This window comes from Xenopus laevis, chromosome 3L (assembly GCF_017654675.1).
Source record: "Xenopus laevis strain J_2021 chromosome 3L, Xenopus_laevis_v10.1, whole genome shotgun sequence".
NCBI lineage: Eukaryota > Metazoa > Chordata > Amphibia > Anura > Pipidae > Xenopus > Xenopus laevis.
The window spans coordinates 115,748,155-115,765,312 of NC_054375.1; the positions used below are offsets into that span (position 1 = coordinate 115,748,155).

The 17,158-nt window shown below is 36.7% G+C and overlaps 1 protein-coding gene across 3 annotated transcripts in view; it reads right to left on the minus strand.

Moving 5' to 3' along the window:
• Positions 1-2,014: 2,014 nt before the first annotated feature.
• Positions 2,015-17,158, minus strand: part of acan.L (aggrecan L homeolog) — a 64,308-nt gene continuing 49,164 nt past the window's right edge. For 2 of the 3 annotated variants that reach the window (XM_041586849.1, XM_041586850.1), the window contains exons 13-19: positions 15,666-15,779; positions 11,518-11,631; positions 9,484-9,642; positions 7,475-7,557; positions 5,876-6,020; positions 4,229-4,411; positions 2,015-3,108 (exon numbers count right to left, since the gene is read on the minus strand). In XM_041586849.1, the coding sequence (XP_041442783.1) occupies positions 3,026-3,108; positions 4,229-4,411; positions 5,876-6,020; positions 7,475-7,557; positions 9,484-9,642; positions 11,518-11,631; positions 15,666-15,779 (881 nt within the window). In that variant the 3' untranslated portion in view covers positions 2,015-3,025. The remainder of the gene's footprint in view (positions 3,109-4,228; positions 4,412-5,875; positions 6,021-7,474; positions 7,558-9,483; positions 9,643-11,517; positions 11,632-15,665; positions 15,780-17,158) is intronic. The other variant, XM_041586851.1, reaches the window with a different exon arrangement.

Here is a 17,158-nt window from a genome sequence, read left to right on the forward strand (position 1 = left end):
ACATGATATTAAACACAGAAGCGCTTTCAAAAGTCTTGAAGTCTATTGCAAACTTTAATTTAAATAAAAAATAAAAACAATTAGTGCTCCAATTGTTATTTTTAATAAAGTTATTATTCTTTTAATATAAATAGGTGCACGGAAACATCATGCACTGCACGGTCCCCGAAAGAGCAAATGGGACAAGAAAGCATTTTGTCTCTGTCCTACATTGGGGTGGCAAGAAAATGGAAACTACTAAACAAGAGACTTGGGTGCTGCTGGAGATGCAGGGGAAGCAGATAACTGGTGGATTTGCGGTATTCTTATTTCTTTATTCACCATGACCACAAGAAGTCACATCAATGTGTTTCTCAAACACTTGGACCTTATTAATAGTAGAAAGCTGCATAATACTAATTTTCTGGCCTGTTGGTTCTGAGTCTACACCAGAGGCTTGAAAACATAATTTTGAAAACACAAAACATAAGTGTGGAAGCTCTTTAACTGCAGGTTTAGGTAAAAAAGAGGCTTAAAGAGAACACAGTAGAACAAAAACATATATGGTTTCACAAAAGGACATTGTAACAGTCATATGTCTGTAAAGTTTCCCATTTGCACGGTCATAGAACACTTATACTAATATAGGGCATGCCAGAATAAAAAGGGTTTTTAGTCACATCAGTTGGGCAATGAGACCCGAGAACCCAGAATTAGAGTGTTTGCAAATCGATGTTATAAAAGAAATTCCGGCTCAGCTAGGAACAGCCACAAAACATATTTTAGTCTACAGAAAATGAATGGCAGTCAACCACAATATTTTCTTTTTTCTGCTACATTTGTCTGGCTGCAGTCTGTTATGAAAAGAAACAATAGGAAATCACTAGTAGGTAAGGTCTTATTTAGGGATGCAGCTAATCCTGGATTCGGCTAGAGATACCTCCAAATCCTATAAATTTTTGTTCAAAATGTATGTTTTTTCCCCTGAATTTGCAGATGAATCCCATTATTATTTGGAGAATTGGGTATTTGGCCCAGTCCAACAATTATGCATCTTGATAATTATACGGAAGTGCATAAGAATCCTCACTTATATAATAAAACAAGCAACTAAATGTATTAAATTGGAATGCCTTATATAAGGGGTGGTAGCCATTCTTACTGCTCTGAAAATTAGCCCCATAGTGTTTATAAATGTTACAGAATCCTTTATCCTGTGTTTTAACATTTATGCCAAGAGACTCAATGGCTCAGGATCCAGTATAAATAAGGTGTTTATGCAATTTATGGAAAGATTTATCCAGACTTTCTAGGCTTCTTTGTATTCTATAAAATGCTTTTATTCTCCGATATTTAAGCCTTTTGGAAAAATTCAGATTCCTTTAACGTTGCAGACACCGGGCTTCTCAAACAGTATTTGGTATTTTCAAAATTTCTTTCAATAAAATATAAAAATATATCAAATTTGATGTTATACCTAGTAGAAGAACTATGTTAAACAGTCAAGTGCATTATAATAGTAAGTGCAGAAATAGTACAATTGTGTGCATACATTCCAGAGTAAGCTTCACATAACCCCTCACCCAAAAACGTTGTGAACTGTGGTGATGTGTGCACCACCGGCAGCCGATTCCCATTCTAGTGAATGAAAGGCACGCGGCTTGTGGAATACTATGGTAATGAGTTCAGGAGAATAGCATTATCCAACGATACTCGCTGCAGTGTGGTTAATATTTAATACGGTTGGAAAATGCTGCCAGAGTTTTGGGCTGTTGGGATCACCATCATTTTCTTATAATGTCTACATATCCTTCATCATGTAATTAATCTGCATTTTTGAGAGCATATACCTTATTCAAATAAATTTGATTTAATATTATATTATAGTATTATATTTTTTCCCCTGGTGGTGTCACGGAAGTGCCTATCTGAACAAGATAAGACATAGGCCTGTTTTGTGTAGATTACAAAAATGCACCTATAAAGGGTTCCTTTACATGCTAGATCTTACAGAACAGCAAATTGCATGGGAATGTCTTCTTATTCACAGCCCACTGTGATAATGTGCCCCAGGTGATTTTGCCATTAGGGAAAAGTAAGAGGTGGGAAATTATAGTACAAGATCGTACTTGTACTATAATTTCCATTTATGGCTTTTCGTAATGTCCATAAAGGCTTTCCACCAATGACAAAAGAGCTATGTGTAGGCCTATGTGTGTGCATACAAATGCTTCCTGTATGCCGGATGTGCCAAATACAACATAAAGGAGGAGCCTGTTAAAAGCAGAAATAAGCCATTGTTGCTCCTCTATGAAGCATTTTACATATTCCTGTCACAGCTACTGTGTTAATGTTTTGCCTATCTAATAACTGCCTCCTGTAATCCGTATACTACTGCGCAAAGAGAAAAGACACAATTGTGTACATATAATGAAAGAAAAGGGGGATTATGATGGTAGCAAGTGTGAGAACATATTGTGACAGCTGCTTCAAAATCAGTTTTCTTTTAAAACATATATTTTGATATAAAAGTACTTGTGGACAATGCTTTCTTCTAATACCTACTTCCACCCACCCCTTTGTCCTCTCACACCGGAGATACATTCAGCAACAGTTCACAATTATTTATTCAAGGTTCTTGGCGTGCAATGTGTTTTTAACATTTAATATAGTTATACTTTTTTTTTTTTTTTATTATTATTATTATTATTCGGCCAGCCTGGAGTTTAAATAATAAAAATATCACATTATACTCACATTATAGTTAATCAAGACAAAGGGAAAATAGTCTTTATGGCACAATGTTGCCCTTCTATTTCCACTCAAAGCCACTAAACCCTCTGAATAATGGCACGACATGGGCGCTCACAAAGGCCCTTCTCAGGCCATTAGTAAAATTGTTGAAACCTAATTTGCTTTGATGTTTTTTTTTTATATACAGCTTGGGATTTTCTTGAATATAAACTCCTTACATGACAAACAAATTCAAATTGACATAGCTAATATAAATGTTCTTTACAATATTTTTGTTTTGTCTATTTCCATTTTAATGGGCCTTTCCCTGTTCAGATGTGGCAATTGCTCTCGACCGACTTCTGGGGCTTCTCTTGTGTCGTCTGTAAGTGGAAACTGCAGGGATTGAAGCAGAGGGAGAAAGAAAAAAAGCTTATAAGTAGTGGCCTGTGTTATACTGTGAACAGCAAATGAACAGCATTATCCATGCCTTTCGTGTGTGGGGGAAAGGAAAAAGAAAGATCATATGTATATCTCACTGTAAGCAAAAAAAACACACAACAAACTGTCTCACATTAGTCTGATTGCCAGTGTTTAGGCTTTTGTGAGCGGCTGGCATTAGCATTTGAGCTTAGAAAGAACAGGGAATTGTGGACTGAACTTGCGTGAGAAATTACAGAGGCTTGAGTCCTGCAATTATACCTTTCATGTTGGGCAAACTGACTAAATGTCATTTTCCATCAAAAAAGGACCTCAATATTCTGAGCTGCTGACCCTTTCAGCTAATAACCCACGCATAAGGCTGCCCACTGTTAAAAACCGAGATAATCTGGTAATTTATACACAATGACAAGGTATTGCATTCAGATTTTCTCCTACTGACAAAAATACCTGAGCAGATTATGGACATTTACAGGGCAAGTGCCAGAAATGAGAATTACAAGTAATTATATGGAGTAACAACTACCTTCCAAATCCCTGGCATGAGAGTGCTGTCAGGCAGAGCTAAGACATACTGCACACAACTCATGCAAATCCTTGTGCTGAAACAGACATAACAAATGCGGTATGTAAGATGTAACTACAGGCCCATCAATCTGGTGCTAAAACGTATTCAGGGACCCCCCTTGCGGCTCTGCTCAAACATACATGCTACATATCACCACCCATTTCATACTGTATTTAGGACTGTGTTTTGGGATCTTCACTTTACAGCTTTTTGTGGTTAAACTACTTGCATGCCTTCCTCAGGACAGTGGACCCCAGTGGTGCTTTACACAGCATATAGCAAAGAAAGGAGCACCACGGGGACTAATGTCCATCAATTAAAAAATACAATAATTTATTGAGCATCATTAAAAATCCCAACAGCATATCATGGACAAAAACCTAGCTCCTCGCTTAACGCGTTTCGTGGCTTTCCGCCTCTTCATCAGAAGTGGTGCTTTAGCCCTATAGTAACACCAACCAAAAGGTAAAGTACCTTGTAAAAACAGACATGTTGTTATATACTCACGATCTATGCACAGTATCCTGGGCTCGTCCCAGTGCCCAGTAGGTAGACACCGGATTATAGGAACATGGCGTTGTAGGTAACCTTGGTTACATTGATACCGCACTAAGGAGCTGATTTCATAACGCACTTTCTTTTTTCCTAGCGTATAGGCATTTTGCACTGCTGGAGGATCACTGCAAGCCACTAGAAAGAGGAAAATGACAAGAACAACTTTCAATACTGTGTTGATATCTGCTATGCTTATAATATAAATGGCATCCAGATAAAGTTAATGAAGGGATGTACTGTACATGTGCTTGGTGCGCTCTACCTCACACCAGATATACAGCTCTAGGATAGTGGAAATTTGATTTAGACCATGGCTTCTCATAGAGCTTTACATTTAGAGGAAGCTACTCTGCAATGCAGACAGGTGAAGCTCTAACTTTAGAGTCACAGAGAAAATGCCTGATCTGCCCTAAAACTAACCTTTCCTGTACTAACAGAGGTGCATCTTAATAGGGTCTCTGCACTGAAAGCACAGAATAGAGCCTGCAGTAGAAGAATGAACCACCAAGTAGGGTTAGAATATGCTATCGATAAAACTGAGCAAAAACCTGGAATCATACAAATTGTTTGGACTTTTTTCCAGAATCGTTCAATTTTGGAGTTTTTGCCGAAAACCCCTGAAAGGGCTAAACCCAGCACAGACCACGATAACTTTAAATTGGGATTGGTGCCTCTCTCATTGACTTATAAAGGACCTCAACAGGTCCTTTATTGCTTTGCTGCATCAGGGTATAATGAAATCTTGAAAAATTCAGGGTTTTTTTTTTCCATAAAAATTTGAGTTATTGCCCCAAAAAGCCCGGCCAGATAAATTTGAGGTTTAGTACATAACTGTGTGTTTTGGTGCCACCTCTTTGAGCTTCTAAAAAACACAGTGCACAAAAAGTCCAAAATCCCCCATGTGCCTTTGTCCTCAAGAGCAGATACATGTAGATAAAGCATAAAAGAACAATTGAGCTGATTTGCTGAAGACTTTTTACATCTGCCAACACTGTTGCTAAGCTCTCGGCTTGCCCGAATTAACCTTGCAAACCATGCGAGTTCAAAGAACAGACTCTCAGGGTGTCAGTGACTTTGAGGGGCTATATAAATAATACTGGCACTAATTAAAACCTTCTGTAAATATCTATGCAATGTCTTCTTATTATCTCTACTAAACGTTATCCATGGGGATTTATGTGCAGCGGCATGTTTTTCTCAGTCTTGGATGCTTAGCAACAATATCTAAAAGGGTTTCTTTGAAGAAGAAAAATAAATAGGTTCCTATTGAAAACTCACAAGGAGTTTCTCTTTTGTTCAATGCTAGAAAAACAACAAGAAGTAAGAGATGGCCAAGGAAACCAAGGGTTTTTTGGCAGACAGGAATCCAAGGTATATATTAAAGATTACTTATAAAATGGGAGTGCACTGCCCTGTTGAGTGAATATGATGTTCTGTAAATCTGTTCTCCATCATGGTAATACCAAATAAAAATATCTAAATCTGTGGGGGTGCAGTGGTTGGATAGAATGGATAGAAGTCAGAAAAGAGGAATGGTCAAGGAGATAGAACATACAGTATATAGAAAATTAGTTTGTAGCTACAAAATCAGCTCTTTACCTGTTCCCTTTTTGCATGTAAATGGCAGATGATAGTTACATGGAACATCATTCCATTCTCCTCTTTCATGCCAGATCATCACAACACAATCTTCTCCCGTGGTAAAGAAGTTATCTGGTTGGTTTGGCCTCCAGTTTTCATATTGCTAATGGTTAAAAACCAAAGAGCATGAAGATTATTTTTAAGTAGATAATATTCCACTAAATGCATTTTTTAGCTAGATACAATGTTGTGGCTCTCAGGGGCACAGGCCAATATGCATAGGTCAACTTCATATTTTTTGTATGACTTATTCCATTGCATCAACATGGTGTTACATTGCATCTCTGGTGCATGGATGCAGTCAGAAAATTGCCCTATGGCATTGTTTGAATACGCAGCATAGTTTTCCTTTACCATGACCCCAAATAAGGTCCTGGAAGACTAAGGGGAGCAAAATGTCACCCCTTAATGCTCATTCAAGAAGCACCTATATGCATGTATATGAATGTTGTAGGGTTCCTTCATTATGGATACATAGATCGCAAGTTTAGTAATTTGACTGCAGGGAGCTCCATAGCTCTGACCTCCACTAAATCGGAGGGGTCCAAAGGCCACTTATCACCAATGTGCTCTTGGCGTACTCGAAAAGCCACCAATCATGCTGGACTTCTGTACCAAAGAAAACATTTCATGGCATCATAGTAACAAAATAACAAAGCACAGCCTTAGCTTTAAACCCATGGCTTAATACAATTATTGTAATCATGGGAACCTAAGTATTTCATTAGGTTTTAATGTAACACTTTTTTATATTTCTGATGTACCACTGTATCATCTTTATTCTTATAGCTATCTTTATCAGTTTCCACTTGCCATTTCAATCCCCCAAGCTTTAAGGGTGGTGGCAGATGGGGAGATTAGTTGCCCAGCAACTAATCTCCTCAAACTGCCTTTCCACCGGCAAGAATACGAATGTCCTGCAGGATCGCTTCAGATTTCCTAAGTTGCCCGAAGTTGCCTCGTGAGCCTGTGCTAAGCAAACCTTTTTGTCTAGTGTTTTAATAACAAAAAATCGAAGTGGTTTGTTATTTCTTCAACTGAAAAAGGCAAACATGGGCACCAAAGCTAGTGAATGTGTGGTCCATACAAGGTAAATAATTATATTCCCAGCCATAGATAACCCCCCTGCATATTGGACTCCTGTTTATCTCATGATTAAAACAATAGGCAAAATGTATGTTCAGCACAAGTCCTATTCATTGAACTCTTGTCAAAAAAATAGGTAAAAAAATAGGTGCTCCTTTAAAAGGAAAACACTTTAACTGTCCATTGAAAGAGTAATACGCCAAGGTAAGGGACCATGACTTACTGTTCCTTTAATAGACAATTATGAGTATCTACATATAGATGATGTTACCATAGTACTTTCCATTGCTGAGCCTTGGTAGACAGTCTGCAACAGAACAATTCAATCTACGTATGAGCAGTACATGGCCCTCTGCTAATAAGGACATCTCAGTCAATACCAGAGATATGACACAGAAAGGCTCAAAGAATGATAAGTAGAAATTATATATTAAAGTACCCAATATTGTTGTTGTTTTATTTCTATCTTACCAAGGGGTTTGCATCTGACCAGCGGAAATCATTTTCAATTGTTTTATCATTCAGCCCAATCCACTGATAGTCCTGAGCGTTACCTGCATTGAGACGATGAGATGTATATAATAGAAGCATTGGGTATACATCATTCCTTTGCACAAAACATGACATATTTTTGACTTAACAAAGAAGTTAAAATGGTTACTGCAGAACTCAACCTCTAAAAGGGCAGAAGGGCATTTACTCTGGGATTACCAGTTTGCTTCTTGAAACTAATTGAAGCGGCAGACAGGGGGGAGGGTTATACAGCTGTGATCTGCTACGCTGTTGACCTATTAGCCCTGGAGCTCATTAGGACAAGAATCCTATTAAATATATATGTTTACTTATTTATCGTTTACCTCTTTTTCTATAAATAACTAGTAAAGTATGGCAGTCTGCAAATAGTGGCATATCCACATATTTATATTTATTAAAATGAGCAAAGCTGTTGCATTACTAATGTATAAAATAATTAATAAAACTTTGCCAGTGGGCCACAATATTATTTAAAACATGTAGACTTCTTAAATAGCTCTAACTAACTGTAGGTTTTGAACAAAGCCCTACTCAATGGGGTTACCCTTATTTCATTAAGCATTAAGAGCCATATATAGAATACAGAAAAATTCCTGTGCCTGGTCTCAAACGTGGTACAACACATTATCTTTAGCTATCCCTAAAGGGGGCTACTAATATCCCCTGTGACTGCCTATATGGTAGACCTTGAAGAAATAGGTTGTGGGGTACACTCAATGTGAAATAACCTTTTTAGACTTATCAGTGTGGAAATACATCTACTAACCATAGTACTGTCACTTGGAGATTCTATTTTGCTGATTTCCTGGGTGAAGCATAGGCATGCTCTGCATTCTAGCCAAAACTATCTAGTGCCCTTCCCTGATATGGACCTCCCTTGTGCCTATCCACCTCACATCCACTCTAACAAATGTGCTGGGACTACACGTCTGAATATTTTTAATCCATGTCTATAAAATGGGGGGCTGGAGATAACAGTGATAACTTATTTATGTTTAGAAATCTTAGAGCTGGATGAAAAAAATGTATCGGATGGATCGGAATTTTGTTTATTTTCGGAAATAGGTATAATTTTACTTGTTTTATGCTTGCAGTGTTTTATTATTCCTAACCCCCTCTAAAAAAACAGAAATGCTGCATGCATGGAGCCCCTGCTACTCAAATGACTCTCCACCTTCTTGAAATATACAGTAACAGTTGCTATGTACTGTATGTCTCTAGAACCTATATTGTTAACTACAAATAGATTTACTGGGGAACATTAGGAAGCACTGAGGAAAGAAAGTCTACTGGTAAAACATATAAACTGAGAAAAGGGGCAGCTACAGAACCAAGAAAGAGTAGTGGCATACTGCCATGTATGCCTCTAGAACTCACATGATCAGCTACAAATGGATTTACTGTGGAACATTAGGAGGCACCGGGGACAGAAGGAGGTCCAGTTAAATATATTGGGAACATCAGATAAATTGAGAAAAGTTGCACAAATGTGATGGCTACAGAACCTAGAAAGAGTAGCGGCATATACAGTAGAGTTAAGGCCATCACTCTCAAAGAATGTTCTGGCACTGGATTATTATGCATAAGACACACAATGGAGTCATCTTCGCCTGTCGTTAATTGCGTACCCCTTCATTAGGGATTCTTCTTGGATTTGAAGCACCTTAGAAATCGATGTGGCGCTGAGGTCAATATTGCTGCCTCTGAGTCCTGTGTTCAAAGCCAGTCACAACACTATCTGCAAGGAGTTTATACAGTCTCCCTATACTTATGTGTTTCATCCCATACCCCAAAATCATAAAGACATGTTAATTGTTTCCTAATAAAAACTGACCATAATGCGTATGTGAGCAACTGAATGATGTAATGACTGTGAAATTTGCCTGCTCTACACAATCCACAGTGGGGCTATTTGGACTTTAAATGAACCAGTTTGCATTACTCACTATTCACAAATTCTTGCTCTTCAGGTGAGAGAATGCTCGCTAGATGGGACTGGTGGTACCGACAGACATTCTCTGCATCCACCCAGGTTTCTCTCTCTGAAAAGTGTTTATAGCAGTGACCCTGGAATTTGGTCCATCCATCTTCACACACCTCGAGATCTGAGACAAAAAATAAATTAAAGCATTGAACAGAAGGCATTAAAGAAACACTCTGATCCAGAATTCCTTATTGTCCACCCGTTGTGATCTGTACCTGTTTGAACCAAAATTGCTGTGAAATTAGGGGATGCAGAGAGAGTGGTAATACAGTAAAGGTGTCTTCTACCTGAAATTGCTGTTGGAATGGAAAGACGTGTACATGCATTCTACAGAAATGTACTAATCAGTACTCATTCCTTGGCCTTGGCCTGATGTTTAATGATGTTTAACAAGAATATATACTTTTAAAAACAGGGTTTATTTTCATTTAGAATGATAAAATAAATACATCATACCCAAGTCAAAGGTAAACCCCTTATGGTGGTTCTGACGAGTTTCCCCAAGTTGCCACCTATCTTCAACATGCGTGTTAATTGCTTTGTGACCATGCTCATAAGAAGCCTTACTGACCATTGTTAGGGACTGGTTTTTGGTACTTTCATGAGTAAGAAGTATATATGTGTATATTTATTTATGAAACTGGAAAATATGCTTGTGGAATATAACATATTTGCCTGGAAAACTCATGACCTATAGTTGAGGCTTATGCAAGCTCCAAAAAATAACCTTGTTATCAGATTCTCTAATTACAGAAAGTTCACTCGGAGGGACCTTTCCATGGAGTGTAAGCTGAATCACCCCAATTATGCAGAATTACATTCAGAGATCATGGTGTATGGGCAAATGTTAGCAGTGACATTTGCTTGTACATCTCAATGATTTAATTATCTAAAGATCATCCTATTACGTTACTATGAGCTCCAACCTGCTCAGTATGGCCTGCAGGCTTTCTAAGTTAGGGAAGGCAAAAAGTGTCTTGTAAGTCAATGAAAGTAGAGAATTCCAGTAAGTATGGTATCCATGTGTATCTAACCCAGTCTGGATTACTCTCTGATAGGATGTGTGGCCATTACAAATAGTGCCCCTATACACCTACAGCTACAAAGTTACTATGTAATAATTTGGTGTTGCGTTGACACCATAAAACTAAATGAGTTGCAGTATGGCATCCTCCTGACACAGTCTGGTAGTTATTTTCATCTGTTTAGTAGATCATTCCACTTTGATATCCCAGGATGGGGCCTTAACTCTGTTTAATACACCTTCTAGACTGCCATATACATCAGACTAATATGCTCTTTCTAAATCATTTATTAATAAAGGTGAAATAAACATTATTCATGTGGACAATCATTCTCATTTCAATAATAAATTTTGAGGACATAGTTAATTTGCTGCACAGAACATTTCCTCTCTTCATGTAAGCATATATTTGAGTGAAGCTTCCATAATACTTGCAAAATTCCTTATAGACACTTGCAGGTCTTATTTTAATAAAGGTATCTTGCCCTCATTTTTCATAATAGAACATTGGTATGGTAGCTCCCTTTCGTCTGAATAAACAGGGACACGATGATTACGAAGAGAAGGAATGATCTAGGCATAAGTAATTATGTTAAAATAATAATTATTGGGCTATGTTTTTCCTTTAAAAGACAACTAATTTAACACAACAGCAGATTCTGGTAACATACCCTTTAATTAGAGGAAGAAAGAATAGGGAAAAGATTTATTTTAATGATGAGGTCCCATTCTCGGCTGTAAGTAAAAGAAATGCTGAAAAAAAAAGGGAACATGAAACAAGAAATGAAAGAGAAATGGAAACAAAACAAATTATTCAGCATCTTCACTCTTCTGTCAAAGGTAGGCCTGTATTAGGGATTAGCCCACCTAATGAAGGATACCCTACTGGTTAAAGGAAAGCAAGGGGAGATGAATTCTTTTTCTTTTGGATGCATTTGTTAGTTAAATTAGCTCAAGCCACATTGGTCGTACCGATCTGACATAGGTCCCCTCCGTAGCTGGGAAGGCATAAGCATTTGAATGAGTCGATGCCATCAACGCAGGTAGCTCCATTCACACAGGGGCTTGAGTGGCACTCATCAATGTCTGTAAGAAATCAAGGGTCTGCCATTAGGATACCTGCTGCTTCCCTGACTGCAAAAAGGAGAGCGGCTTCTGATTACTTGTTCTGTGCTGTTCCAGATACGGTAGCTACAGGAACAATATAATATATATATTGCACACCTGGCATGAGATATATATTATATACTTGCACATATTCTGAAATTGAGGGGCTCAGCAGGAGAATATTGAGCCAGCTTAGGTTACTAGGAGATGCCGGTCTTTGCTTTGAGGCACACATTAGAGCAATCAGAGGTTTGGCGCCACGTTTGGTATGTATGATGATAAGTCTAGAACAATACTTGACTCTATTAACTTCAGCCTTTAATGCTTTGTGACCTGAATAATAATGTATCAGTGTAGCTGGTACTATAACTCACTCGTATTTGTTTGCCATTGCAATAGGACAATGCTTTTATCCAGGTTTGAACCAATGTTTTTCTAGTAGAAAATTTTGTTTGTTATTCTGTTTGGAAAAGCCCTATTGTATTTGGGATTTCTATAGTTATATTTTAATTATAATTTAAGGACTAACGTTTTCTACTTTTACGGGCATATTTATCAAGGGTCGAATTTCGAATTGAAAAAACTTCAAAATTCGAATTCAAAAAGACCAACCGAAATTAAGTTGAAGTTTATTTGAGTCAAATAGGTCTGTTTTCGATCAAATAGGTCCGTTTTCGAATCGTACGAATCAAAGGTATAGCACATTAGATCGAATTCAATTCGAAGTTTTCCCCCCAAAAAACCTTTGATTTTTCAAAGTCCACCAATTGACTCCAAATAGGTTCTAGGAGGTCGGCAGGTTTTAGATGGCAAATGGATGAACTCGAATTTTTAACGAGACAGTACATGATACATTTCAATATTCAAAGTTTCGAATTTTTTGCAAATTCTAATCGAATTTGGACTATTCCCTAGTCGAAGTACACAAAAAATATCTCGAAATTTGAATTTTTTGCATTCAAAAATTCACCTCGACCTTTCATAAATCTGCCCCTTAATGTTTTAAGCAAATGTAAGTAAAAGAGTTTATGCAAAAGTACTTATTTTTCAATATTTTTGAATTGTGTATTGAGCCATGGTCATGGTTATACCAATATCAACAGGTATGTAATTAGTTCTTGAGATATTCAAAGAAACCAAGACACATACTAAGGCTTATACTAAACTCTAGGGTTGGAGTCCCCAACCTTTTTGTACCGTGAGCCACATTCAAATATAAAAAGCTGGGGAGCAACACAAACATGAAAAAGGTCCCTGACGGTGTCAAATAAAGGGTTGGGATTGGCTATTGGTAGCCCCTATGTGAATTGGCAGAATACAGGAGTCTCTGTTTGGCTGTATATATGTTTTAATGCAAAAAAAACTTGCTTCCAAGTCTGGAATTCAAAAATCAGCACCTGCTTTGGGGCCACTGGGAGCAACATCCAAGGGGTTGGGGAGCAACATGTCGATCATGAGCTACTGATTGGGGATCACTGCTCTAGGGCAACATATACATACATTAACAGCTAATAAAGATTCAATATATGTATGTAATAAGTTATGTTAAATCACATTCAGTTTTGTAGTTTGATTTAAAGGGAAGGGTCAGACATAATGGGACAGAGGTGTATAAAATATAAAAAGTACGAAATTGGAATCACTCGTTTTGTATGAAAAATCATTGCTTTTACACAGTTGTATATAAAAGCTTCCTTAAACTGCCCCTGTAATACTATTATACAGTAAATAATTGGGAATAGAAAGCTTCTATTTAAATTCTGGGTTTTAATTTTTGCCTTAAATAAATTTCACTGTAGGATCATTTATCATCAGCCAGGGGGGAAACAGTTTCAATGTTATTCAAGTTGATTTCAATTTTGAAGCATAACTGCATTGTTGTTAAAAACTTGGGTGGCTCAGGGGTCTTTAACCTCTCTGGATCCCAAAGGACAAGAAATCTCATTCTTTTAAAGGGTCAACCTAGGTGCAATAACCACCTCATTGATTTTGATAAATGACCAAGTAACAGTGTGTTTATAAATACAGTATGTTGACTGATTTTAAATGAACCTATAAGTACTTTGCAATTAAAACTGTACAATATCTCAATTCTGAATGTCGTAGTTGCCTACACATATATCATTTTGACATTTGAATCCTTTTGCCAAAGGGTTAAATGTCTCAGCATGCTCTATGGCTTGAGCGAGCAACAGAGAATTTGAATCATTTCAGAATGAGCGCCAGCTGAACAAGTAATGTATTCTCCTTTTTTGCTCTTTTTAATTAGCAAATAAGTTTTTCAAGCGCGCAGTGAATGGGGAAATTAGGCATTTAGCTAAAGCGAGGCAGACAGCAGGGAATGGTGGGAGTTTTAATAGGCAGGAGATTAGAATTTGTAAGGTTCCTCTTTGCACCTAGCAGACCTGTTGCAGTGTTTCACACATATTCCCTGGAGAAAAACAAAATGAGGAGAACAAAACACAGCAAAGGGTCAAATAACAACTTAATTACCCCAGTCATTAGCTCAGCTTTCATATTGCCAATACATTTACACACTAAAAGGCTAATTATGATTAACCCGACCAAACACTTTTTTTTTATCAATACATGATGACTACATAAAGACTTTGCTGTTTGGCTGCCTGGGAAACAGGTCAGTCCTATATTTGACATATTAATGACATGGCACATATGTTCTAATTATAAAATGCCTGCTACAGTTCCTGCACAAAAATACCCCAAACATACAGCAAGAAAAAAAAACAAGTAGAAAACATTAAAGTACATTTTTATAATTTAGTCAACTCACATATGTTTTGCTGCAAGCGCACTGTTCTATGAATGACCGCATGTGATCTGCTCTTAGTAGATAATGCACAAGAACAGAAACAAATATGCTCCCTTGTTACAGAATTCTAGAATTGTCATGTAAAGATAAGCCCTATCTATATGTATCAATGTTGTTGTTTCATAATCAAGGGTCCAAAAAATTTCATAATAGAAATATTTTCATTACATTTGATACAAATGGGTTCCAATTATAAATAACATTTATGACACTCCTATCTGGGAGTCAACATTTTTCCTTTCACTCTGCACTTAATCTTTTATATATGTTTGTTTTGTAAGTGTCCCAACTGAATCTATTGTACAAATAATCCAAGGAGCACTCTCCACAAATTGCAAATTGAACGAGGGTTCTGGTTATGACTTTTGAATAAATTGAATGCAAACTCCAAAGGTCAAGTAAAGCCTTGGTACCACGAGCAGTGGCTAAGAAGAAAGGGAGGGAGATCTTCTGTGGATTTCAGTATGATATTTATTAATCCCCAACCCTCAAGGCTATGGTTTAGGAAGAATAAGATTTTTTGATCAAGTAGTAAATAAATAATCACAAACTTCTTTGCTATGCCACATAATACAAATAAAGTAAAGAACTCACTTGAGATTACATTTTACCCGTTTCATAACTATTGGGGATCCATTAAGATTTCCCATTTCAATTTTTTTTTCAAATGTTCACCACGTAATGATTCATATAAAGATTAAAGCTCACAAACTTGATCTTTGCTAAATAATCCCCTTAAAGTTGATTAGATTGAACTCTGAAAAATGTTCGTTCTTCAGTTCCCTGCCTTATATACTGCATTAACTGTAATCTTTGCTACTTGTAGGTGATTAAAATATTCATCCGAATAAATGAATCACTGTAAAGAAAACTCCTGTTTTTCTCATCTTTAAAGGTTTGTTATTTTTGTGTTATTTCTTGAGATGAGATGTATGCTCCTTTTTCAGGAATGGGATTTATCTTTGAAGCTGCTGAATGCATCTCGCATTATTCTAATATAATGCCCAGGTTTATTCCTATGTTTTTAAACAAATGAAGACATAATGTAAATCAATGCCTGTTTTTTTTTTTTTTTTTGCAATGGATAGTGAATCTAGTCTTGCTTCTAAAAGATAACATTAAAAACAAAAGTAAAAGACAGGAAATATGTATCTTCTTTATAAAATAACTAATAATATTTTACCTATATTACAAAGGTCTCCACCAAAACCTGCAGGACAGGCACAATATATTCTTCCTTCCTTTTCTGTACATGTTCCAGCTCCACAGGGTTGATCAGCACATGATCCGATTACCCCTGTAACCATTAAAAATAAAGGGTTTTAATACATATTGTTTTAATGGCTCAAACTAAAAACATATTCTGACTCATGAAACAAAGGAACAATCCAGCCGAGTAACAGACCTAGGGAAGAACTTACTCCTGCTATAATTTTCAAGAGTCAGAACCAAAGAACAGAAGGGAATAAATAAAATACTGCTTTTAATTGAAGTTACCTTTACAAATAACTTCAAAAGTATTTATCATTGTTTATTGATTATATTACTATGTTTATATTTTCTTTTATTATGCAAAAAAAATTGTTTTTGAATGAAGATCCTCTTTAATAAAATATTTCTTCACACATGCATGTTATTCAGAGGCTGTTGAACAAAAGAAATCCATATACTGATACAACTATCAGGATATAAGCACTAAGCACTGCGTATCTTGACAGCGCTATATAAATAAATGATGATGATGATAAATCTGGTTAGCATTGTATATTTGCACTACTATTCAAAGATGGCATGGCCTCTAAAAGTTATAATAAAACGTTTGTATTCATAAATAATAATAATACTTTTGCGTGGTTGCATCCACAAAGGTTATTATAACATTTTATTCTTTCAACAGATGTTTTCTTCACTAATATAATCTGGTACTCAGATGGCGATGCCATCAAAAACATGTGGTGTGCCAGCTCAGTCTCCAGAACTATTGGGCAGAATATTTGGTAGAGCTGTGAGCAAAGAGAAGACACAGTAACACCAAAAAATTGAATGTGTTTTAAAGCAATTAACATATAGTATAAGATTATCATGCACTGGTAAAAACGGTGTGTTTGCTTTAGAAAGACTAATATAGTTTATATAAACAAGCTGCTGTGTAGTCATGGGGGCAGACATTCAATCTGGAAAAAATGAGAAGACATAACAGATAAGCCCTGTACAATACAACAGTGTTTTATTTGTTATCTGACGTGTAACCTGTGGCTTTTCTCGTTTTTTCAGCTTGAATGTCTGCCCCCATTGCTACACAGCAGCTTATTTATATAAACTATAGTAGTCTTTCTGAAGCAAACACACCAGTTGTACCAGTGCAGAGCAATAGTAAATTTTATTTTAATTACTTTGATACACTTTAAGTCCTTGGTGTTACTGTTACTTTAAATAACAAGCATAAATAAACACTGAGCACATTTGCACCTGGGCAATAACCCATAGCAACCAATCAGTAATTTGATTTTTTTCAGCCAGCTGTGGGTGAACAGTGAAATAAACCATTGTTGCCCAGGTGCAAATTTGCCCAGTGTTTATAAATGAGCCCCTCTGTATTGGAAGAATGGGTCACAACTACAGTTTGGTAAAGGTATACGCTGATAGCTAACATTAATAATGGAGAATGCACTTTGA